The 26,369-nt window shown below is 46.2% G+C and overlaps 1 protein-coding gene across 1 annotated transcript in view; it reads right to left on the bottom strand.

Annotated features, from left to right (window-relative positions):
• LOC139175685 (mitogen-activated protein kinase kinase kinase 3-like) overlaps window positions 1–26,369 on the bottom strand; it is a 140,170-nt gene that overhangs the window by 22,103 nt on the left and 91,698 nt on the right. The window contains exons 7-11 of the mRNA XM_070766883.1: window positions 19,494–19,605; window positions 13,804–13,937; window positions 12,205–12,278; window positions 10,600–10,667; window positions 4,790–4,879 (exon numbers count right to left, since the gene is read on the bottom strand). Coding sequence (XP_070622984.1) covers window positions 4,790–4,879; window positions 10,600–10,667; window positions 12,205–12,278; window positions 13,804–13,937; window positions 19,494–19,605 — 478 coding nt within the window. The remainder of the gene's footprint in view (window positions 1–4,789; window positions 4,880–10,599; window positions 10,668–12,204; window positions 12,279–13,803; window positions 13,938–19,493; window positions 19,606–26,369) is intronic.

Here is a 26,369-nt window from a genome sequence, read left to right as displayed (position 1 = left end):
AGGACCCCTCGCGAAGATCGATTTTTCGCGAAGTAGCGGTGCGGAAGTAAAAACACCATCTGCGCGTGCGCAGATGGTGGTTTTGCTTCCACTGCCGGCCGCCCTTCGCCCGCCCACCCCGTTGCTCGCGCCTGGGGTGCGCGCGCGCTTGGGGACATCCCAGCTCCGCTCCCCAGCTGGGAAGCGGAGCTAGGGAGTCCCCACCGTGCGCGCGTTGCTGGGGAAAGCGCGCGCGCTTGGGGACTCCCTAGGTCCGCTCCCCAGCTGGGGAGCGGACCTAGGGAGTCCCCAAGCGCGCGCGCTTTCCCCAGCAACGCGCGCGCGGTGGGGACTCCCTCCCCAGCTGGGGAGCGGACCTAGGGAGTCCCCAAGCGCGCGCGCTTTCCCCAGCAACGCGCGCGGGGTGGGGACTCCCTCCCCAGCTGGGGAGCGGACCTAGGGAGTCCCCAAGCGCGCGCGCATTCCGCAGCAACGCGCGCGGGGTGGGGACTCCCTCCCCAGCTGGGGAGCGGACCTAGGGAGTCCCCAAGCGCGCGCGCATTCCCCAGCAACGCGCGCGCGGTGGGGACTCCCTCCCCAGCTGGGGAGCGGACCTAGGGAGTCCCCAAGCGCGCGCGCTTTCCCCAGCAACGCGTGCGCGGTGGGGACTCCCTCCCCAGCTGGGGAGCGGACCTAGGGAGTCCCCAAGCGCGCGCGCTTTCCCCAGCAACGCGCGCGGGGTGGGGACTCCCTCCCCAGCTGGGGAGCGGACCTAGGGAGTCCCCAAGCGCGCGCGCATTCCCCAGCAACGCGCGCGGGGTGGGGACTCCCTCCCCAGCTGGGGAGCGGACCTAGGGAGTCCCCAAGCGCGCGCGCATTCCCCAGCAACGCGCGCGGGGGTGGGGACTCCCTCCCCAGCTGGGGAGCGGACCTAGGGAGTCCCCAAGCGCGCGCACTTTCCCCAGCAACGCGCGCGCGGTGGGGACTCCCTCCCCAGCTGGGGAGCGGACCTAGGGAGTCCCCAAGCGCGCGCGCATTCCCCAGCAACGCGCGCGGGGTGGGGACTCCCTCCCCAGCTGGGGAGCGGACCTAGGGAGTCCCCAAGCGCGCGCGCTTTCCCCAGCAACGCGCGCGCGGTGGGGACTCCCTCCCCAGCTGGGGAGCGGACCTAGGGAGTCCCCAAGCGCGCGCGCTTTCCCCAGCAACGCGCGCGCGCTGGGAAGCAGAGTTAGGGTGTCCCCAGGCTCGCGCGCACCGCCCGCCCGCCCACGCTGTTGCTGGCTCCGCTTCCCAGCTGGGAGGCGGAGGTGGGGTTTCCCGCGCGCGTGCCGCCCGCCCGCCCACGCCGTTGCTTGCGCCGATGCTGTCTTACCAGGGCAAGAGGGGGAAGACCCAGGGAAGCCTCTGCCCGGCGGGGAAACTCCACCATCTACGCATGCGTGGAAGGGCACGCATGCGCAGATGGTGGAGTTTACTTCCGGGTTGAAAACTCGCGATATGGCGTTTCGCGAAACTCGAGATCGCGAAACTCGAGGGATCACTGTATTCAGCAGGAATTATCTGAAGTTAGTTGGAAGGAAGGGACCACTTTCCAGTCATTTGAGATCGCTATTCCATGTCCATGTCTGGGGCGATGGAAAACTTCCATGTCTTTCATTTCAAAATGAATATTCGTTCGTTCGTTCGTTTGTTCGTTCGTTCGTTCATTCATTCAATTTTTACTAAGGAGACTCAGGGCAGCTTACAACATGTTAGCAATAGCACTTTTTAACAGAGCCAGCCTATTGCCCCCACAATCCGGGTTCTCATTTTACCTACCTCGGAAGGATGGAAGGCTGAGTCAACCTTGAGCCGGTGATGAGATTTGAACCGCTGACCTGCGGTTTTGAATTTTACAGCAACAGTCTGCTAATATAAGCACTGTTTTCATTTAACAGGTCGGGACACCCAGTAAAGGGGATGAAGAGGAAGTAGAAAGGAAAGGAGAGAAGGAGGGAGTGGTGGAGAGAGAGAGAGAGAGAGAGAGATAAGGGAAGAAAGAGGGAGAGAGAGATTTAGGAAGTGAAGGGAAAGTAGGTAGTAGAAAGAAGGAAGGAAGGAGGGGGCAAGAAAGGGTAATTAATGGGGCTGACTGTCTAACAATGTTTTTAAAAAAATATTAAATAGGGGTCTATGAATAAAGGATAAAATGTACAATTATGACCTCTGTATGATGCATGCAACATTGGAAGGTATATACATGTTGAATTTGCATTTGTGAAGGTGGAGAAAAATAAAAAATATATATTATTAAAGAAAAAGAAAACGTCCCTGTCTTTTCTGCTTATTTGTTCGTTTCCCATTTCATTGTTTTCACAAACAAGGCCGTGAGAACATCTTCTATTTACCCGCTCAATTATAAACCCTGTGAGGTGGGCTGGGCCAGCTGTCTTTCACAGCTAAGGAAGCATTCAAGGTCCTTTGCTTTCTAGCTGGGTGACTTAAACCAGTGGACCAAAAAGGCTCTCTCTATTATTATTTTTTAATCTCTCTCTATCTCGTTTACATATTTCATACTCCAAAATTTGTCCTTCACATATGTTGCGATGCGGCTGTATAAATGCTCACCCACTGCAGCTGTAAATGTGAAAACTGCTATTCCAAGAAATACATGTTCACACTTATTATTTGACCAGGCTGATTTTAAGCTGGCCATTAAAAATTAAAATAAAATGCCTTTAAAGGAAGATGGGCACAGGGAAGTGTTGCCTTCTTCAGAGTCTTTATTTTAACAATTGGAAGGGACCTTGGAGGTCTTCTAGTCCAAACCCCCTACTCAGCCAGGAGACCAGTGATGGGCAGTACTGGTAGCAAAATTTTGAATTTTTTCCTTTTTTTCCCTTCTGGGCTCTGGTATGTTTTTCCTATCACAGTAAATGAGGTTAAATGTGTATAATTTTAGAAGAGCTGTGTGTGCGTGTGTGTAAATACACACACAGTTTTATAGAATAGAATAGAATAGAATAGAATAGAATTTTATTGGCCATGTGTGATTGAACACACAAGGAATTTATCTTGGTGCAGATGCTCTCAGCATACATAAAAGAAAAAGTTATATTTGTCAAGAATCATGTGGTACAACACTAAATGATTGTCATAGGGGTCAAATAAGCAATGAAGAAACAATCAATATTAATAAAAATCTTAGGATACAAGCAACAAGTAACAGACATACAGTCCTAAGTGGGAGGAAAAGGATGATAGGAATGATGAGAAAAACTAGTAGAAATAGAAGTGCAGATTTAGTAAAAAGTCTGACAGTGTTGAGGGAATTATTTGTTTAGCAGAGTGATGGCGTTCGGGGAAAAACTGTTCTTGTGTCTAGCTGTCTTGTACTCTGTAGCGACATTTTGATGGTAGGAGTTGAAACAGTTTGTGTCCAGGATGCGAGGGGTCAGTAAATATTTTCCCTGCCCTCTTAATATAATGTATATTTGTGTAATATGTGTGTACACATATGGCACATATACATAGAATTAAATAGTATATTTTGGATGCTCAGTAATAGTAAATAGCGAGGGAAATTGTATCTCTTTGAGTTGAGGATAGGCCAGGCAGCCTAACCCAAACCCTTGACGTCATGTTGGCCACCTTTAAGCCAGTCACATGACCTTAAAGCCACCCCCCAATCACATGATCATCAAGCCATTCCCCACCTGGTCACATGGCCGGCAAGCCACACCCACAAAATAAGCCACACCCACAATGTGGTAGTAACAATTTTTATAGCCCTTCACTGCAGGGGACCCAACATATCTGAGGGCATAAGAGGCATTGCTCTATGTCAGTTCCAGCGCGCATATGTCACAAAGGAATGTTAAAAGTTGCTGTTTTTTCACACATTCGCAACATTTGCAGGGTCACACCAGGTTTCCATTGGTATGGCGGTCGCCACACCAGTAGTGAAACAGGAGCTGTGCGTGCAACTTTGGGTCTCTGGCTTGCACACACGTCCCAACAAGATTTTGCTTCTGCACATGCGCAGGAAGCAAAATCTCATGAGGGAACGCACGTGCACAAGATTTCGGTGATTTTTTGTTGCTGTGCATTTTTGGTGATTTTGTTTATGTGCATGCACAGAAGCAAAAAAAATTAATAAAGCCCCAAAATTGCACTTGTGCACGTACATCCCCTCACGAGATTTTGCTTCCTGCGCATGCGCAGAAGCAAAATCTTGCTGAAACGCGCATGTGTGTGCACACCAGAGACCCAAAGCAAAATTTCATAATGGGGAGTACATGTGTGTGATTTCGCCGATTTTTTGTTTCTGTGCATGTGCAGAAGGAAAAAAAATGTCGAAATTGTGCATGTGTGTCTGACCAGATTTTGCTTCCTGTACAGGTTCTTTCTTTCTTTCTTTCTTTCTTTCTTTCTTTCTTTCTTTCTTTCTTTCTTTCTTTCTTTCTTTCTTTCTTTCTTTCTTTCTTTCTTTCTTTCTTTCCTTTTTTCTTTCTTTCTTTCCTTTTTTCTTTCTTTCTTTCTCACACTCCTCATCACTCCCCTTTTCTCCTTCTCTCCTTTCTCCCTCTCTCTTTTGCTTTCTCCTTTCCTCTTCTCTCGCTATCTTTCTTCCTCTTTTCCCCCCTCCCTTTGTCCCTCTGCCTTCCTTCTCTCTTTTCTTTCATGCCGGCATCTCCCCTGCAAGGTGACTCTTTGCATCACACCATCATCCCCCCCCCATGTTGCCCCCCCCCCCCAGACTTCTCTGCAGATACCTCCCTGTTTTCATACATTCAAAAGCAATTAAAATCCCTCGTCCAAGGTGACTTACCATCACTGTAGTCCTTGCGACTCTGAGAGAGATGATATTGCCGTGGGAAAGTCCCACCTTTTCCTCGGTCACAAAATGGGATGTTGAAATCTGTCCAAGAAAGAAAAAACAAGGTGAAAAGAATGCAAAATATTCATTCATTCATTTATTTCGACTTCTATGCCGTCCAATCCCAAAGGACTCAGGACGGCTTACAATAACATATAAAAGATACAAATACAATAAAAGAAGTCGAATACAGAAGTCTAAAACTATAAAACCCCAATTAAAAACCCACAACTCAACTAACTGTTGGCCTGATTCACTCCCTTCTCCCAATGAAATTCAAGAGGGGCCCCTCCAGAATCCAACCCCCAGTTAAAAGTTGACTTAAGAGGCAGAATTAAACAATAGGGGGTCCTTTTACAGTAGAATCGCTCGCATTACTTTTACCTGTGAAGAAAAGCATTAAAAGAATTTTCTTTGAATCACTCCAGCACGCTCATTTCATCCCTGCCGCCTAGGTTTACAGTGTTGCCTTGATTTTCACGGGTTCGAACTTTGCGAAAAGTCCATACCACGGTTTTTCAAAAATATTAATTAAAAAATACTTCGCGGGTTTTTCCCCTATACCACGGTTTTTCCCACCCGATGACGTCATATGTCATCGCCAAACTTTCGCCTGCCTTTAATAAATATTTTTTTTAATAAACTTTAATAAATAAACATGGTGAGTAATAATCTGAATGGTTGCTAAGGGAATGGAAAATTGCAATTTAGGGGTTTAAAGTGTTAAGGGAAGGCTTGTGATACTGTTCATAGCCAAAAATAGTGCATTTACTTCTAGGGGAAGGTTTGGTAGGGAAGGTTTGCCTATTTGCCGATGACTCTAAAGTGTGCAATAGGGTTGATATTCCTGGAGGGGTCTGTAATATGGTAAATGATCTAGCGTTACTAGATAAATGGTCAAAGCAATGGAAACTGCAGTTTAATGTTTCCAAATGTAAAATAATGCACTTGGGGAAAAGGAATCCTAAATCTGAGTATTGCATTGGCAGTTCTGTGTTAGCAAAAACTTCAGAAGAGAAGGATTTAGGGGTAGTGATTTCTGACAGTCTCAAAATGAGTGAGCAGTGTGGTCGGGCGGTAGGAAAGGCAAGTAGGATGCTTGGCTGCATAGCTAGAGGTATAACAAGCAGGAAGAGGGAGATTGTGATCCCCTTATATAGAGCGCTGGTGAGACCACATTTGGAATACTGTGTTCAGTTCTGGAGACCTCACCTACAAAAAGATATTGACAAAATTGAACGGGTCCAAAGACGGGCTACAAGAATGGTGGAAGGTCTTAAGCATAAAACGTATCAGGAAAGACTGAATGAACTCAATCTGTATAGTCTGGAAGACAGAAGGAAAAGGGGGGACATGATTGAAACATTTAAATATGTTAAAGGGTTAAATAGGGTTCAGGAGGGAAGTGTTTTTAACAGGAAAGTGAACACAAGAACAAGGGGACACAATCTGAAGTTAGTTGGGGGAAAGATCAAAGGCAACTTGAGAAAATATTATTTTACTGAAAGAGTAGTAGATCCTTGGAACAAACTTCCAGCAGACGTGGTTGGGAAATCCACAGTAACTGAATTTAAACATGCCTGGGATAAACATATATCCATTGCAAGATAAAATACAGGAAATAGTAAAAGGGCAGACTAGATGGACCATGAGGTCTTTTTCTGCCGTCAGTCTTCTATGTTTCTATGTTTCTATGCATCTCTACTTCGTGGAAATTCGACTTTCGCGGGCGAGGGAACACTGTACTTGAAAAAATGTTATATGCAGAATTGTTGTCCGTAATGTTTACAGATAGTATACATGATTTCCATTGCAAAGCAAAGCAAAGTGAAGAGCTTTCCTCATTTTACCCTCTTTTAGCTGCAGTTGTTAAGCGAATCACTGAAGTTCTTCAATGAATCATGCGGTCGTTAAGCCAATCTGGCTTCTCCATTGACTTTCCTTGTTGGAAGCCACCTGGGAAGATTATAAAACGTGTCTGTACGACTCTGGGACACTGCAACAGTCATAATTATGTCAGTTGCAGAGCGCCTGAATTTTGATCACATGACCACGGATAGGCTGCAATGGCCGTACGTGTGAAAAACGGTTGTAACTCACTTTTTTTCATTGTCGTAACTTCGTTATAAACACTAGCGGGTTGCTACTGGTACTGATAAGGATGCTGCAGCAGTAGCAAAAATTGATCTGTGTGCGCAGCTTCGTGTCTACAGTGTGTGCATGCACATGTCCAAGTGAGATTTTGCTTCTGAACATGTACAGGAAGCAAAATCTCACAAGGGGGTGTGCATGTGAGATTTCTGCGATTCTTTGTTTCTGCATATGCGTGGAAGCAAAAAAAATAATAATCCAAAATATCTCTCTCTCGCCCCATCACAAGATTTTTCTTCCTGCATATGCGCAGAAGCAAAATCTCGCTAATTTGTGCGTGCATGCCGGAGACACGAAGCTGCACATGTAGTGCACTCGTAGCAGCGGGATCAGCAACCCCCGCCTGGCTATAAACCATTGCAAAATGAACAGTTGTTAAGTCGAGCACTAATTACATACTTGCAAAATGAATGGTAGAATCTGCTATTTCACCCTAAACCCAGGTTTTGTTAGATTTTTATCGCAGCTTTATTATTTTTAAAATAATTATTATAAATTATATGATATAATTATAGCTATAGTTATTTATTTTTATAAATAACGCAAGGCGAGAAGCATACCCATCCTCCTCCTATCCTCTCAACCACCCAGTGAACTAAGCTGGGCTGAGAGAAAATGATGGGCCCAAAGTCCCCCAGTTGGATTCCATGCCTGAGGTGGGACTAGAACTCCCAGTCGCCTGGTGATTGGCCCAAAATTGGCTTTTGTGTTTGAAGTAGGACTAGAACTCCCAGTCGCCTGGTGATTGGCCCAAAATTGGCTTTTGTGCTTGAAGTAGAACTAGAACTCCCAGGCGCCTGGTGATTGGCCCAAAATTGGCTTTTGTGCTTGAAGTGGGACTAGAACTCCCAGGCTCCTGGCGATTGGCGCAAAATTGGCTTTTGTGCTTGGAGTAGGACTAGAACTCCCAGGCGCCTAGTGATTGGCCCAAAATTGGCTTTTGTGCTTGAAGTAGCACTAGAACTCCCAGGCTCCTGGTGACTGGCGCAAAATTGGCTTTTGTGTTTGAAGTAGGACTAGAACTCCCAAGCTCCTGGTGACTGGCCCAACACCCCCCAGCTTGTTTCAATGGCTGCGGCAGGACTAGGTTTCACAGGCTCCTGGTGATTGGCCCAACGTCCCCCCCTTGCTGGCTTTTGTGTCTGAGTGAGAACTAGAACTCCCAGGCTCTTGATTCTAGCCTGGTCCTTAACTATTACATCAAAATGGCTCTTGTCTTCTTATTGCCAATATGTGCACAAGGAAGCTCTTAGCAGCTTTTCCAAGATAAGGATAAATGAGAAATGGCCCACTTGATGAAAACAATATTTTTTTTTCCCAAAACAAAAATAAGATAAAGGAATCTGTTATAGAAAGCAAATATCGCAGCCAAGAGACCAGTTACAAAAGGCTAAAATTTCATTTTGTTTCCTTAACGCTGCCTTAAACAGCCCCCTTTAAGCCCAGTTATTATAAATCTTTCTCATTCTTCACATGGCTTAACCATTGCTTGATCATCCACCTCCAGCTGTTTCTCCTTATCGGCTTGTTCTTGAAGCAAAAGATGTTGACACAGCCCATAATGAGTATGAAAAGAAAAGGGAGGGGGAGAAGGGGGCAGTTGAATGAGCAGAACACACGTGGGGCTCAGGCAAATGAAAGCTTAATTAAAAACTAGAACTCTACACTCTGGAGGCATATTAAAAATTCCCAAAGTCCCACAACCTAAATCCGAAATCTGCTTCCAACATTTGGTGCAATGCAATATCACCTTAAGTCAAACACCTCTTTCTTTCTTTCTTTCTTTCTTTCTTCTTTTCTTTCTTTCTTCTTTTCTTTCTTTTTCCCTCCCTTCCTCTCTCTTTTTCACCTACCTACCTACCCACCTATCTAAGACATAGATACAAATCAGGCTTTTGCATGGCAATAAGGCCAAGTGCTTATTTTAGGGTTCAAAAAATATAAGACAGGGTTTTATTTCAGGGAAAAATAGTCTGCCTTTCTTTCTTTCTTTCTTTCTCTCTTTTTTCTCTCTTTATGACTTCCCTCCCCTTTTCTTTCTTCCTCTTTTTCTTCCTTCTTTCCTTCCTTTCTCCATCTGTGTGTGCTTGTCAAAAAATGTAAGAAAGTAATATCTATCCCCTTCCTTCCTTCTTTTTTCCTTCCTTTCTTCCTTCCTTCTCTCCCTTTCCTTCCTTCCTTCTCTTCCTCCTTTCCTCCTTCCTTCCTCTCCCTTTCCTTCCTTCCTTCTCTTCCTTCCTTCCTTTCTCCCTTTCCTTCCTTCCTTCTCTTCCTCCTTTCCTCCTTCCTTCCTTCCTTCTCTCTTTCCTTCCTTCCTTCTCTTCCTTCCTTCTCTCCCTTTCCTTCCTTCCTTCTCTTCCTCCTTTCCTCCTTCCTTCCTTCCCTCCCTCCCTCCATCCTTCCTTCGATTGTTTTTAATATCTATGGGTTAAAAATTTCATTTTTTATCTAATATTGGATTTGTACTCTGTGTATTGTATTGTTGTTGTTGTGAGCCACCCCGAGTCTTCGGAGAGGGGCGGCATACAAATCTAATAAATCTTAATCTCTCCCCCCCCCCCTTCCTTCCCTCTTTCTCCTTTATAAAATCATCCCTGGCCCTTTCCCATGTATTCATTTTTTAATAGCAGAGGTCATGATAACATTAACATTGAACAAATGTTCCACAGATTCCACCAGCCAGACAAGCAAGGACCTCGAATTTGAGCTGATTAGCCAGAATCAACTCTGCAAGGAGAATGTCAGATAATAAATCCTTCGGTTCCCCGTTATCTGGGACCCTCCGACAGAAGCGTGGGAGGCCTGCTATAATTTTCTTCCCCCAGCAGGATATCCTTTGAACATTTCAGCTATAATTATTTTTTAAAAAAATATACAGTACATTCTTGCTTCGGGGGAATTTTCACGCTATTTAGCCTTCTAAGATTTTGATGTGACTTTGGTTGCAGGTAATCCTCAACTTTCAACCATTCATTTAGTGACTGTTCAAAATTAATGTGGCCCTGGGAAAAAAGGTGACTTACGACCGCTCCTCACACTTACGACCAAGGCAGCATCACATGATCAAAATTCAGGTTGTTGCAACACGTGATCAAAATTCAAGGTTGCAACATCCTGTGCACACGTGATTCCCCGCTTGTGACCTTCTCAACTGGCTTCGGACAACCCAGGGGAAGCTGGATTCACTTAGCAACTTCTTGATTCACTTAATGACTGCAGCGATTCGCTTAACAACTGTGGCAAAAAAAATTATTCAGCAATTGCCTTGCTTAGCAATAGAAATTCTGGCCCCACCATAAGTCAAGGATGATGTAAATATGGGGTGTAAGGTTTCCTGCCTAAGAAGGGGCTTGGACTAGAAGACCTCCAAGGTCCCTTCCAACTCTGTTATTCTATTCTATTCTATTCTATTCTACTCTATTCTATTCTACTCTTCTATTCTATTCTATTCTACCCTATTCTATTCTACTATTCTATTCTACTCTACATCCTTCTTGGTTGAAGTCAACCATATTGTCTTATACAATAAATATTATACAATACTTGTTACTGTATAATAATACAATAATATTACACAATATTCACACAATACAGTAACTCGGCATCCTTACCCAGGCACTCCAAGCTATCTTTGGTGTCTCTCTTTCTCCTTGAAGCTGAAGTTTTGCTGAAAGGAGGGCTGCACATACAAAAAAGTCAAATTAGATGTAAGGATGGAGAAGCTCGGCTGCCAAAATTGCTAATTCTTTATGTGCAAACTCCTGCCCTCCATTACTCAGGCTAAAAACCTTAACAACGCATAACGTTTTAAAGCCCCGCGTGAATTCTGAAAATTAGCAAAGTCTATCTCTCCATATAAAAATGTTAGGCATCTTGCAATAATAAACACTGCCGGGGCCATTATGTGAAACAGATGATCTAAATCACAGAAGGAAAATCCAAAAGGATTCCCCCCCCCCTCCTTTGAAAACATTTTGCTTTTCATCCAAGAAGCTTCTTCAGTTCTAACCAAAGAATTTTAGAACTGAAGAACTATAATTATTTTTTTTAAAAATATACAGTACATTCTTGCTTCGGGGGAATTTTCACGCTATTTAGCCTTCTAAGATTTTGATGTGACTTTGGGTGCAGGTAATCCTCAACTTGCAACCATTCATTTAGTGACTGTTCAAAATGAATGTGGCCCTGGGAAAAAAGCGACTTACGACCGCTCCTCACACTTACGACCAAGGCAGCATCACATGATCAAAATTCAGATTGCAACACATGATCAAAATTTCCTGAATGAGAAGCAAAACACCTTCAAAGAAAAAACAAGAAAGTACAATTGACTTTTGGCAAAAGCACCTTTGCAACAGCCATTATAATCTGGACTCCACTGTCCAGAGGTCCTCGCATTTAGCGACTCAGCTGGCTAGAGAATTCTGGGAGTCGAAGCCCACAAGTCTTCAAGTTGCCAAGTCTGGAGACCTCTGCCATAGACCAATGACCTATCCAGACCAATGACCCATCCAGAGAGTAAAAAAAAAAGCCCCTGAAAAATACGCAGCCCTATCTTAATAGAGGTAGTCCTCAACTTACAACGCTTCATTTAGTGACTGTTCAAAGTTCCAACAGCACTGAAAAAAGTGACGTATGACTGCTTTTCACACACACACACAAACAAACAAACAAACATTAATAGCATCCCCATGGCCATGTGGCCAAAATTCAGACGATTGGGAACGGGCTCATATTCATGACTGTTGCAGGGCGGGTCATGCGATCCGACTTGTATATTATGACGGTTGCACTAGCCCGGAATCATAGGATCCCCTTTTGCGACCTTGGGACAAAGTAAATGGGGGAGCCACATTTGTTTAACAACCATGTTACTGATTTAACAACTGCAGTGATTCACAACGTTTGTGGCAAGGACGATTCAAAACTCTGTTAACAAATGTCTCACTTAGTAATAGTCACGGTTGTATGTCAAGGACTGACTGTTGTTCCCCATTGTTTATACCTTAATAATTATTCATTTAATAAAAAGAGCCTTCTTTGAGAAATGGAATAGACAGGAAAGGCACCAGGTGAGTCACTCCAGGGAGGGGGGGGTGGATATTTTTTAAGCCAATACACCACCCCTTATAAGTCGCCCACGATAACTTGTTCTGAATATGCCCTCAAGGAATAAGAAAAAAGATATGGAAATGATTAAACTCTCCAGTTCTTACCTGTCTACGGACCGGTCGAGGGACTGACAACTGCTAGAAAGCGAATTGCTTGGGCTGATAAATGGGTCCAACAACTTTGAGAGAAAACAGAAGAGGAGAAATTTAAAAAAATGAAATCGGCCCCAAGCACGCCCATTTAAACCTGTGCAATGCTAACCAAGAAGAATATAATCTTAATTTTTGAAGATTCCCAAGGATCAATATATACAAACACCTTACATCCTGAACACAAATTGCTTCAACCCCTACCTTCAAAATGATGCTGTAGAGCAGTGTTTCCCAACCTTGGCAACTTGAAGATATTTGGACTTCAACTCCCAGAATTCCCCAGCCAGTGAATGCTGGCTGGGGAATTCTGGGAGTTGAAGTCCAGATATCTTCAAGTTGCCAAGGTTGGGAAACACTGCTGTAGAGCACTGCACACTAAGACAACTAGACACGACATTTCCCCCCCAAACACACCACTCTGCTAAACAAATAATTCCCTAAACACTATCAACCTATTTACTAAACCTGCACTACTATTAATCTTCCCATCATTCCTATCACCCATCTTCTCCCACTAATGACTTTATGATTGTGATACTTGTATCCTTACGATTTATATTGACCGGTTCTTAATATGATTGAATTGCTTATTTGTACTCAGACTATCACTTTGTACCTTATGATTTTTGATGAACTTTTATTTTATGTACACTTAGAGTATGTGCAATTGGGCAATAAAATTCTATTCTATTCTATTCTATTCTACTCTATTCTATGCTATTCTACATTCCAATATTCTCTTCTCTACTCTACTAAATTCTATTCTACATTCCAATATTCTCTTCTCTACTCTACTCTCTTACCTAAATTCGATTCTATTGTACATTCCAATATTTTCTTCTCTTCTCTATTCCCTAAATTCTATTCTACATTCCAATATTCTATTCTATTCTTCATTCCAATATTTTCTTCCCTTCCCTTCTCTTCTCTTCTCTTCTCTTTTATTGATTGATTGATTGATTGGATTTGTATGCCGCCCCTCTCCGCAGACTCGGGGAGGCTAACAACAATGATAAAAAACAACATGTAACAATCCAATTTAATAAAACAACTAAAAACCCTAATTGTAAAAACCAAACATACACACAAACATACCATGCATAACTTGTAATGGCCTAGGGGAAGGAATATCTTAACTCCCCCATGCCTGGCGACAAAGGTGGGTCTTGAGTAGTTTGCGAAAGACAAGGAGGGTGGGGGCCGTTCTAATCTCTTCCTTTCTATACTCTATTCCCTAAATTCTATTATTATTATTGTTGTTGTTGTTGTTGTTGTTGTTGTTATTATTATTATTATTATTATTATTATTATTATTATTATTTAGATTTGTATGCTGCCCTTCTCCAAAGACTCGGGGCGGCTATTCCATTCTATTTTACATTCCAATATTCTATTCTATTCTCTAATTTACTCCCTCAATTCAATTCAATTCTTACTCTACTCTCCACGGGATTGAAATCAAGCTCCCATTTCCCCCTTCTTCCCCAACACCACCCCCAAGGAATTCTGGTAACTAATTCACATTCCGAGCTGCTTTCCAAGCCAACTTACATTTTGGTCCATGGTTTCGGGGATAAATTCCCCTTCGCTGTGGATGCTGGTGTACGATCCCTGGCGGGCGATCTGCTGCTGCTCTTCGGGGACGCTCCCCGGAGGAGGAGAACTCCTGCCGGTGTGCAGAGATCCTGCAAAACAGGGAGAGGTTACCACGGGGAGACCAAGATGGTGCATCTATACCACGGGGATGGGAGAGTGGCCTTAACAATGAACAAGCCTGGCAACCAAGTCGCTAAACAAGGGGAGGCTGGGCACCAAGGAAAATAAAAGAATTGTGAGAAAGCAGAACACAGAATAACAGAGTTGGAAGGGACCTTGGAGGTCTTCTAGTCCAACCCCCTGCTTAGGCAGAAAACCCTATACGACTTCAGACGGATGACTATGCAACATCTTCTTGAAAACTTCCAGTGCTGGAGCATTCGTGCAGAATGCAGCTGCGAGAGCAGTCATGGGCTTACCTAGGTATGCCCATGTTACACCAACACTCTGCAGTCTGCATTGGTTGCCGATCAGTTTCCGCTCACAATTCAAAGTGTTGGTTATGACCTATAAAGCCCTTCATGGCATCGGACCAGAATATCTCTGGGACCGCCTTCTGGCGCACGAATCCCAGCGACCGGTTAGGTCCCACAGAGTCGGCCTTCTCCGGGTCCCGTCAACTAAACAATGTCGTCTGGCGGGTCCCAGGGGAAGAGCCTTCTCTGTGGCGGCCCCGACCCTCTGGAACCAGCTCCCCCCTGAGATTAGAACTGCCCCCACCCTCCTTTCCTTTCGTAAACTCCTTAAAACCCACCTCTGCCGTCAGGCATGGGCGAATTGAGACATCTCCCCCGGGGTCTATACAATTCATGCACGGTATGTTTGTGTGTATGTTTGGTTTTAAATAAGGGTTTTTAATTATTTTAAACATTAGATTTGTTATATGCTGCTTACTACTGTTGCTAGCCGCCCCGAGTCTACGGAGAGGGGCGGCATATAAATCTAATAAATAAATAAATTCGCAACTTCTGGTGGCAGGCTGTCCCACAGATTAATTGCTCCCACTGTCAGAAAATTTCGTCATATTCATAGGTTGGTCCCCCTCCTTGATCCATCAGCCACTGGAATGGCTAAAACCGATTCCATGCTGTGGGGCCAGAACTTTTCCTGAAAATCCGTACAATATTTTTGAACGGATCCTAACAGGCTCAAAGTGACAGAAACTGAACTCCAGCATCAGACAGAACATGCAACGCCTCAGAGTTATATCTCATAGGGGAGATGGAGGGCATAAAAAATGTAATTAATGAATAGAAACATAGAAAATTGATGGCAGAAAAAGACCTCACGGTCCATCTAGTTTGCCCTTATACTATTTCTTTTATCTTAGGATGGATCTATGTTTATCCCAGGCATGTTTAAATTCAGTGATTGTGGATATACTGACCACGTCTGCTGGAAGTTTGTTCCAAGCATCTACTACTCTTTCAGTAAAATAATATTTTCTCACATTACTTCTAATCTTTCCCCCAACTAACCTCAGATTGTGCCCCCATAGTGAATAAATATCAAAGGTGGAACTCATAGTGTGACATCCAGTGGCATCGCAGCCCTTCTTCCTTTTGAAAATCCTCTGGGTTTTACACACTCCACTCTACCTTCTTTGTCTTGGGATAGCTGCTTCTTAGTTCCTTTCTCTTTCTTCTGTTCTCTTCCTCTGTTTAGAAATACAATTCCTATATCTAATGCTGACTGTGACACACAATTATTGGAACTAGAATCACCCTTAACATCTTCTTTTAGGTTTGGCTCCTAAATTCAGCCCAAAATGCATACTAGATTTGCTATGCTTTGATGGGGCAGGTCCTTGAAAGCATTAGATACTCTACCGCTAGTATTATACTCCCCACCACTTTTATTTATTTATTATTTATTAATTATGTTTATATGTTGCCCAACTCCCGAAGGATTCTGGGCAGCATATAATAAAAACATATTCAGTTCTCAACCAAACACAAAGACCTTGTCTTGCAACTGCTGTTGAGATGAGAATTTTCCTTGCTAAGCTAGGTAGCTGTTATGTGAGCTGCATCCAATTTTATAACCACGGTTGTTAAGCGACTGACTGAAATTGTCCAGGGATTCCTATGGCCGCGAAGCAAATCTAGTTGGTTGCTGGCGAGGAAGGTCCCCAAAAGCAGAACGCCTAACCTTGCAATGCTACAACTCTAGTAAATATGTTCCAATGGCCAAAGTACCTGAATTTCGATACCACCATAGGTGCTAAGCCCAAAATCTGCTCATAAGTCACTTTCCTACCCACCTCAATGCCATCGTAACTTCACACCATTGCTAAATTAATCGCTTTAAGTCAAGGACCTTCCTGTTAGCAACCTTCAAAATTGAAATAAGTTGAGCGCCTATCAATATTCATCCCACATATTTATTTCACCCCACAGAAAAGGGTAGAGGGTAGAGGAAAAGGTTAGAGGGTTGAACAAGAAGCAATGGATGGAAGCTCAACAAGGAGAGAAGCAACTTAGAACTAAGGAGAAATTTCCTGACAGTGAGAACAATTAATCAGTGGAACAGCTTGCCTCCAGAAGTTGTGAATGCTCCAACACTGGAAGGTTTAATGCAGATGTTGGATAACCATCTGTCTGAAGTAATGTAAGGTTTCCTGCCTAAGCAGAGGGGTGGACTAGAAGTCCTCCAAGGTCCCTTCCAACTCTGTTGTTGTTATTATTATTATTATTATAAGATGTCACCCCAAACTTTGTGACTCTTTCTTCCTCTACAATCCCCAAAACTAAAAAAACTGCTTTATTGAGAGAGGGAAAGCAAAATTACCTTTTTTGCTCATTCCAAAGCACGGCGGGAAGGAAGAGTTACAATCCTCCATCATTGTAGGTTTGACACCGTGCTCCTTCTCACATATTCTGCCCCTCCTGCTCAATGGGGAAGACCCCCTTCCTGCCAAGTCCTGCCTCCTTTTCTCCAAAAGAAGAGTCTTTTGGGTGTGCTGCCAGCATCCAATTTATATATATATATATATAATCTCTAACTGTCATTGGTTGGTTAATCAGCCCGGCCGGCAAACCAAAGGACAGGACCAAAACATAAACATGATGTCCAAGCACAGGATGACATCTACAGAGGCGCTATGGAACAACAGACCAAGCACATTTTGTTTCTCAGACAAGATTCACCAAATACCTCCTAATATCCAGGGCGATAGTTTAATGGCAATGTAAAGGAGGAGAAGGGGGGGGGGGGACTAATTGTTTTGTAAAACAAAAAATTATCTGTGCTTTGGCCTTCTAGGAATCTCAAAGCGAAAGGACTACAGCTGCTGTAGCAACAGGGATGAAAAATAATTCGTTTGACTCTATTTACTAAGTCGGCACTGCTATTACTACTATTTTTTTCTCATCGTTCCTATCACCCTTCTCCTCCCACTTATGGCTGTAACTTGTTGCTTGTATCCTTAAGGTTTTTATTAATATGGATTGTTTCCTCATTGCTTATTTGTGCCCTATGACAATCATTAAATGTTTTTTACCTCATGATTCTTGACAAATGTATATTTTCTTTTATGTAGACTGAGAGCATCTGCACCAAAGACAAATTCCTTGTGTGTCCAATCACACTTGGCCAATAAAAAATTCTAATCTATTCTCTTCATTCTATTCTATTCAGATTTATATAGATATTGATTGTTTTCTCATTGCTTATTTGTGTCCTATGACAATCATTAAATGTTTTTTACCTCATGATTCTTGACAAATGTATATTTTCTTTTATGTAGACTGAGATCATATGCACCAAAGACAAATTCCTTGTGTGTCCAATCACACTTGGCCAATGAAAAATTCTATTCTATTCTATTCTATTCAGATTTATATAGATATTGTTTTCTCATTGCTTATTTGTGCCCTATGACAATCATTAAATGTTTACCTCATGATTCTTGACAAATGTATATTTTCTTTTATGTAGACTAAGATCATATGCACCAAAGACAAATTCCTTGTGTGTCCAATCACACTTGGCCAGTAAAAATTCTATTCTATTCTATTCAGATTTATATAGATATTGTTTTATCATTGCTTATTTGTGTCCTATGACAATCATTAAATGTTTTTTACCTCATGGTTCTTGATAAATGTATCTTTTTCTTTTATGTACGCTGAGAGCATCTGCACCAAAGACAAATTCCTTGTGTGTCCAATCCCACTTGGCCAATAAAGAATTCTATTCTATTCTAAATATCAATTTAATTTAAATATTTTATCTACCGGGTATCCCTGAAAAATAAGACAGGCCCTTTTTTTTTTGCACTCCAAAATATGGTCTTGGCCTTATTATTGGGGGAGGGGCCTTATTATTTTGGGGGATGCAGTAGGTGGTGAGTGTGACACTGGATGCCCCATCACTACTGCCTCCCCTCCCTGTTTTTGGCGCTGGCCGAGCAACTCTCCCACCACCACCAGCTCGTGGACCAGGCTTGTTGCACCATTGCATGCACGAACTGGAAACATGGTATCTACCTATCTACCTACTTCTATGTACTTACCTACCTACCTACCTGCCTCCATCCATCCATCCATCCTTCCATCCATCTATCCATCCACATCTAATCTTATCTAATCTAGTCTAATCTCTCTCTCCCTCTCCCTCTCTCCTTCTCTCCCTCTCTCCTTCTCTCCATCCATCCATCTATCTATCTCTCCATCTGCCCTGCCTGTCTACTTATGAGCCTTGGTGGCGCTGTAGTTAGAGCACAGTGGTTAGAGTGCAGCATTGCAGGCTACTTCAACTAATTGCTAGCTGCAGTTTAGCGGTTCAAATCTCACCACTGGCTCAAGGTTGATTCAGCCCTCCATCCTTCTGGGGTGGGTAAAATGAGGACCCAGGTTATTGGGGGCAACTCTGTTGACTCTGTAAATCGCTAAGAGGGCTGTAAAGCATTGTGAAGCAGTATATAAATCTAAGTGCTATTGCTATTGCCTACTAGAAGTTTGGAAAAAATGACTTCCGGTTTATCCCTTGTGCTGTTTTTTGTACTTCAAAGGGTTCCGGGGAGCTTCCTGAAGCCCTGGAGAGCAAAAAACAGCCCAACGGGAAAACTAGAAGTTCGGAAAATGCACTTCCGGTTTGCCCGTTGTGCTGTTTTTATCTAAGTTAGAACTCTAGGTAGCAGGGACTTAAATTTGCTCTACTAGCTTCTGACAACAGACAGGATGCACCCTTGGTTCTCTATATTATTCTTCATGGAAGGTAACATTACTAGACAGGATATTACTCATAGAAGAGAATATTTCTACCTCCAGGGTTGTGGCACATGATGTTCCCTAGTTTAGTAATTAAACATCAGCCAAAAAAAAAAAAAGAGCCACCAAGCTCAGAGCGTACCAAGGACCCCACAGATAAATAGTGTGTTTCCAGGGGTAAAGATTTTTCATTGGCCTGGAGGTTGAGCTTACGGATCACCAGTAGACCAAGTGTATCTTTATAACAGTGTTTCTCAACCCTAAGAGTCTTTGAGAGGACTTCAACTCCCAGAATTCTGCTTAAAATTGCCAAGTCAAGAAACACTGAAGGTTTAGGCTGAAGTTCAGCAGTACCTGTTCAGATACGAGAATAGGATTTTATCAGAGCTCCTCAATGGAACATGGTTTACGGCACAACTTCATCTTACCAACCTGTCGAATGCTTCCGGGTCCTCTCGTTGTCTTTATACAGAGATCCCAGTATGTCTCCCATGGATTTAGATATCCTCATTTCATGCTGCTTGGTGTTGTTGGGTTGCAGAAGCTACAAACAGAACAGAAGGTGTTGGTAGTTCCCACCGAACAAGTCACGACTCAACTGTCCCAGCTGTTGGCAAGAAAGGACACCACGCCAGGAAGCTCCAGAGCTCAGTTAGTGAAGGAATTAAGTAGAATCTAGTAATCTACTTAAAGTGACATCACTGAACAGTGGGAGAAAAGCTGTGTAGCCCCTGCCCCCAGGTCCCCCCTGTATAAGTAGCCCTGGACTTACAATGGCTCATTTAGTGACTGTTCCAAATTATAATGGCACTGATAAAAATAGGTTTTTCCCCTATTATGACCTTTGTAGCATCCCCTTGATCCAAATCCGGATGCTTGGCAAGTGGTGGTTCATATTTATGGTGGTTGCAGTGTCCCAAGGTCACGTGATCTTCTGTGATCACATGACCTTGGGACACTTTGCGATCTTTTGACCAGCAAAGTCAATGGGGAAGGCTGGATTCTCTTAATGATTGTGCGATTGGACCAGCCTGAAGGAGGGAAAGGGAGAGGCTGCTCTGAGGCAAGTCTGAGGGAGAGAAGTGGGAGGGGAGCATCTCCTGTGGGGCAAGCCTGAGGGAGAGAAGGGAAGAAGAGGAACAGAGAGAAGGGGAGAGGATCTATGGGGCAAGCCTGAGGGAGAGAAGGTGGAGAGGAGAGGATCAATGGGGCCAGCCTGAGGGAGAGAAGGTGGAGAGGAGAGGATCAATGGGGCCAGCCTGAGGGAGAGAAGGTGGAGAGGAGAGGTTTCTGTGGCACAAGTCTGAGGGAGAGAAGGAGAGGAAAGGCTCCTGTAGGGCAAGCCTGAGGGAGAGAAGGGGACAGGATCTATGGGGCCAGCCTGAGGGAGAGAAGGGGGAAAGGATAGGAGAGTCTCCTGTTGGTAAAGCCTGAGGGAGAGAAGGGGAGAGAAGGAACAGCCTGAGGGAGAAAGGGGGGAGGAGTTAGAAGAGTCTCCTGAGGGGAAAGCTTGAGGGAGAGGGGGGGGGAGGAATGGCTTCCGTGGGGAAAGCCTGAGGGAGAGAAGGGGCGAGGAGGAACAGCCTGAGGGAAAGAAGGGAGAGAGAATATGGTGCAAGTCTGAGGGAGAGAAGGACCGTTGAACTTACCTGAACGGTCTTCTCGCTGCACTGTGAGGAGAGTCCAATGTGGGTTGTTCTTCAGCCTCATTGGCAGGGACTGAGTTAAAAATTAACATAATTATGTCCCGCCCCCCTCTACCTCCTCAGGTTCAGTCAAGAAAAACGAAGGAATAGTGTAAACAAACCAATTTTATTAACTAAGAAGTTAAACTGGTAACGAACTGAACCCCTGGGCCAAGAAGCCGGGAGGGTTTGGACTCTCCTCACAGTGCAGCGAGAAGACCGTTCAGGTAAGTTCAACGGTCCTTCTCCCCTGCACTGTTCGGAGAGTCCAATGTGGGATATACCCAAGCAAACCAACTAGGGCGGGATAGGCTGGACCAGGGGTGTCTGAACACAAACCCGTTGCAGCACTCTGCGACCGAATGCCGCTTCCGATGAAGCGAATGAGTCTATACGGTAGTGTCTGATGAAAGTCGTGGGGGCCGCCCAGGTTGCGGCCCGACAGATGTCATCGATTGACGCCTGTGTGTTCCAGGCGGCAGTGGTGGCTGCACTTCTGGTAGAGTGAGCCGTGATTGTCCTTGGCAAAGGTGTCCCACGTGTCCTGTATGCCTCCATAATGCAGGACCGGATCCATCGGCTGATAGTTTTAGAGGACACCTTGTTGCCCATGGATCCTGGGAAGAAGGAAACGAATAATGCTTCTGATTTCCTGAAAGAGCTGGTCCGTCGAATGTAAATCTTTAGAGCTCTACGGACGTCCACTTTGTGCCAGCGTAAGACTGACGGGTGTGAGCCGTGGGTACAGAAGTCCGGTAATATTATGTCCTGGGATCTATGAAATCTTGTGTTGACCTTCGGCAGAAAGCTGGGATCTAACCGAAGAGTAACCCGATCTGGGTGGAACACGCAAAGGTCCGGCCGGACTGACAATGCCGCGAGTTCCGACACCCTGCGAGCAGATGTGATGGCCACTAAGAACGCTACTTTGATTGATAGAAGGCGAAGCGTGATTTCTCTCAGTGGTTCAAAAGGAGGTCCTGTAAGGGCCTGTAAGACCAAAGTCAAATCCCAGGATGGGAAGTGATGGATAACTGGAGGAGAAAGATTCGAGGCTCCTCGGAGAAAGTCTTTAACCCATGGATGATGGGAAATCGGTCGAAGGGGGTCTGGTCTTAAGACCGTGGCGATAGCTGCCACCTGCCTGCGAAGGGTGTTTGGGGTCAGCCCTTCGTCCAGCCCCTTCTGTAGGAAGTCTAATAGATGTAAGATGGAGGCTGAGCGAGGGGGGATCTCTCGAGCTCTGCAGAATCTACAAAACGCTGCCCATGTCGCTTGGTAAATGCGAGTCGTTGACGGGCGTCGAGCCGATTGGATGGTATGGATGACCTTTTCCGACAGGGATTCCGCCCTCAAGCGGTCCCCCTCAATCTCCACACGGCAAGCCTCCACCACTGAGGCTCTGGGTGCACCAACGACCCCTGGGTGAGGGAGAGTCTGTGGTATGGGATCCTCCATGGCGGGGAGGTTGAGAGGTCCATCAAGTCCGCGAACCATGGTCGTCTGGGCCAAAAGGGGGCGACGAGAATCACTTCCGCCTGCTCCGAGAGTATCTTGGAGACTACCCTGGGTAGAAGGCAAGTCGGAGGGAAGGCGTAGAGTAGACCCCTTGGCCATGGGGAGAGGAGCGCATTGATACGGTCGGCTCCCGGGCACGGGAACCGGGAGTAGAATCGGACCACTTGGTTGTTGAGGTGGGTCGCGAACAGGTCCACTACCGGTTCCCCATAACGGTGTATAATGTCCTGGAAAACCTCCGGGTTCAATGACCATTCCCCCGGGTCGATGGTTGTGCGGCTCAACCAATCCGCCTGGGTGTTGTCTGATCCTGAGATGTGTTCTGCTTGGATCGAGACCAGGTGTGTTTCCGCCCAAGACATCAGGGAGTGAGCCTCCTCCATCAAACGGCCCGACCTCGTACCTCCCTGATGATTTATATGGGCCCTTGTTGCTACGTTGTCCGTCATGACGAGGACATGCTGTCCCTCTACCCGGTCTTTGAAGGAGTGGAGTGCCTTGAAGACTGCCCTTAGTTCTAGTAAGTTGATATTGGGGTCCCTCAGGTCGTCTGCTGTCCAGAGACCCTGGGCCACTCTGGAGCCGCAATGTGCTCCCCAGCCGGAGAGGCTCGCATCTGTAGTGATCGTCACCTCCCGATGGTGTAGGAAGGGAGAGCCTCTGGTCAGCGCTTGGGACGTCCACCAGGGCAGAGAGTGACAGACGGGTAACGTGAGACGTACCTGGTGTTTGGAGTGGCTCATGCGTGCTCTTTGGAAGGGGAGGAGGAGCCATTGAAGCGGGCGGGCATGCAGCCGCGCCCATGGGACGATGCTGATGCAGGAGATGAAGACTCCTAGCAGCTGGGATAGAAGGGCCAAGGGGACCCTGGTGCGGTGCTGAATAGAAGCTATCAGCGTCCTCACCCTCTGCTGCCTCTCTGATGACAGGTAAACGATTCCGGCTGCAGAGTCTATCAGAGTTCCCAAATGTAAGAGCTGTTTGGTTGGATTCAGGTGGCTTTTCACATAGTTGATCGTGAAACCACAGGTCTCTAGAGAACGTATTGTCCGTTGTAGATCTAGTCTGGCCTGTTGAGGGCTGCTGGACAAGATGATTACGTCGTCCAGATAGGCCATGAGACGAATGGATCTGGTTCTCAGGTCGGCTGTCAGTACATCCAGAAGCTTGGTGAAAGCTCTGGGGGCCGATGAAAGTCCGAAGGGCATTGCCCTGTACTGGAAATGATGGTCCTGTATACAAAAGCGGAGGAAACGTCGATGATGTGGATGAACTGGTACGTGCAGGTACGCCTCTTTGAGGTCGATGGAGGTCATCCAGTCGTGGTGTCGGATGGATGCCAGGATTGACTGTAAGGAATGCATCTTGAAACGTTGGTAGCGAACATAGATGTTCAGCTGCTTGAGGTTGAGAATCAGGCGGTAGCCGCCGGACGTCTTGGGGACCAAGAACACGATAGAGTAGAACCCCTGTCCTTGTTGATGTACTGGCACCGGTTCTATTGCCCCAATGTCCAACAGGTGTTGTACTTCCCTGGCAATCAGGGAACATCTTGGTTGAGATAGCGACGGGCATTGTAGGAATCTGTCCGGAGGAGTCTGTAGGAAGTTGATGCGCAGACCATTCTTCACGGTATCTAGCGCCCAAATGTCGGTGGAAATAGCCGCCCAAGAGCCTGAGAAGGACTGCAGGCGTCCACCGATGGGTACCTGGATGGGTAAGTCATTTTTGTTTTCGGTACCCTCCTCTGTTCCCGCCCCGAAAGGATCTGCGGGGCTGTTGGAACTGTCGGTTCCTGTCTCCATAACCTGTTCTGTCGGACCTGAAGGATGGCTGCGTGTAGGAGCTCTGTCCATATGGCCTGGTGTTTGAGGCCGCAGGCGCGGCCGTGTCCACTCGAAAGGGCTGCCTTCTGTAGTATGGGGCCGCCCGCCTGTCTTGCCTCCTCGCCGACCTTGGCAGCACCTTTTTCTTGTCTTTATCCTCGATCAAGACTTTATCTAGTGATTCTCCAAAAAGTGTGGTCCCTTGGTAGGGCGCGGTTGCAAGACGCCATTTCGATTTGGCGTCTGCTTGCCAAGAGCGGAGCCATATTAGGCGTCGAGTGGAAAGGTTGGTAGCCATCGCCCTGGATGAAAACCTAGAAGCAGCCAAGGTGGCATCGGCGGAGAACTCCGTGGAGGCGATCAATTTATTAATGTCTTGGCGAAGGCGAGCGTCCTCCGGGCCCAACCTGGGGAGGATGTCTCGAAGCCAAAGGATTGAGGCCCGGTTGAAGAAGGAGGCTGCCATAGCAGCTCTCAAGGACCAGGCACATAGCTGGTGCATTCTCCGGATCAGGTTCTCGGCCTTCCTATCATCGGGCCGCAAACCATCCGCCATCTCCGATGGAACCAGGGCATTGGAAATTAGTGAGGTAACCGGGGTATCCACAGCCGGGTATTGGAGCAAATCCTCTATTTCTGGATCGAAGGAGTAAAGCTTCTTGTCCAGAGCTGAGGGACCCAGAGCTGCTGCTGGTTGCTGCCAGGGCCTCTTTATGTTTTCTGCAAATATGGGCACTGCAGGGATAGTTTCTGAGTCCCTTTGAGGCTCATTAATGAGTCTGGAAGCGGGTAATGTGCCCACATCCTGGTCAGCCGTCTTTTGGGCACTGGTCAAAGTTAGTGTGGTTCTGGCCTTGTTTAGGAGAACCCTGAAAAGGGGTGCCTTGAATAAGCCTGCTAATACAGGCTGTTCTGGTAAGGTGGCTTCATCCCCCGACAGCTCATTCTCTGGGTCTGAAAAGGCCTCTCTGAACTCTTGCTCCTCCTGAAAAGAGTCATGCAGGGAAGGTGCAGGTGCAGGAGCTGACCAGATATCCTGCCTGCTGGGGCGAGGTGGCAGTGGGGATTGATGTTGTTGTTGGGCCCCAATTGCTATGCCCTGTGCATAAGCTGAAGCAATCATGTCTTGTACCGAGGGAGACATGGCTTGCCAGTTATCTGTAGAGCCCCTGAGCCCTGCTGCTGTGGGCGTGAATGTGGCTGTAGCTGCTGGAGGTTGAGAGGCAGGCCTGCTCCATTCTGATCTCTGAAATCCCTCAGATGGTGGGGGGGCACTTAATGGGCGGTCTGGTGAAAGACCCCCAGCGCTTTGAAAGGGAGGCCCCTCGAAGGTGGCCGATGACAGGGGAGGAGGACCCAGCGGGCTTTGATAAACGGGTGGAATAACCATGGCTGAGGGGCTAGGCCCTTGTCTTGGTTTTGCTTTGTCCAGCTGGGCCTCGAGGGCCTTTATTTTCTTCTCAGCCTCCTTTAGTGCATTGGAGGACTGAGAGCTTTTCCCCTTAGATTTTGAGCTGGGCCCCTTGTCCTTACTTTTATTCTTGGAGGAGGAGGGCACAGGAGCGCTGGGACTGGATTGAGACATGTTTGTAACAACACCGAGCCAAAAACACGAGGTTACTGCTTAAAAGCAAGTAAAATGGTGGACTAGGGAAGCTGGTGTCCCCTAAATAACATGTCATCTGTTTTTCCTGCTCGTGATTGGCTGGATACTAGGTAGAAGCCCATAATAGCTTCGTTGTCCTGGCAACGCCCTGAAGCAAGATGGCGGCCCTGGGATAGGCTGAAAAGAGCCTAGTCACTCTGACCCCTTAGCAAACAAGATGGCGGCCGTGACATCAGGCGGGAAAAGCTCTGCTTTTGAAACGGCCGGAGGGGGACTCAGAGGCTTTGGCCCTGCGCCAAAATGGCGGGCGCAACTTCGGGCAGCTCGGCAATCACCTTCTGCACCCCCCCCCCTTCAATTCCTTCGATCTCTGCTCCTCTGAGCGATCGGGAACAAGGTGGCTGCAAAGGGCCTCCGAACAGCTGATCTTTTTTTCTTTTTCCATTGCCGATCGGCAGGAACGCTGTCTGGGAGCTGCTGGGATCGCCTTACAGCTGATTTCCCCCCATGGGGAAATTCTGTGTACTGATTGCTCCTCTGATCGGTAAGAACCGATACTCGGAGACTCGTTGCGCTGGAAGAGTGGTTGGGGGGGGGGGGTCTGATCGCGGGCGTCAGGGACCCCAATCCAGCGATCCCTTTCAGCAAGGCAATACTCCGGAGAGCAGTGGCC

The sequence above is a fragment of the Erythrolamprus reginae genome, chromosome Z (assembly GCF_031021105.1).
Source record: "Erythrolamprus reginae isolate rEryReg1 chromosome Z, rEryReg1.hap1, whole genome shotgun sequence".
Taxonomy (NCBI): Eukaryota; Metazoa; Chordata; class Lepidosauria; order Squamata; family Dipsadidae; genus Erythrolamprus; species Erythrolamprus reginae.
This window is presented reverse-complemented; position numbering and strand designations above follow the sequence as displayed.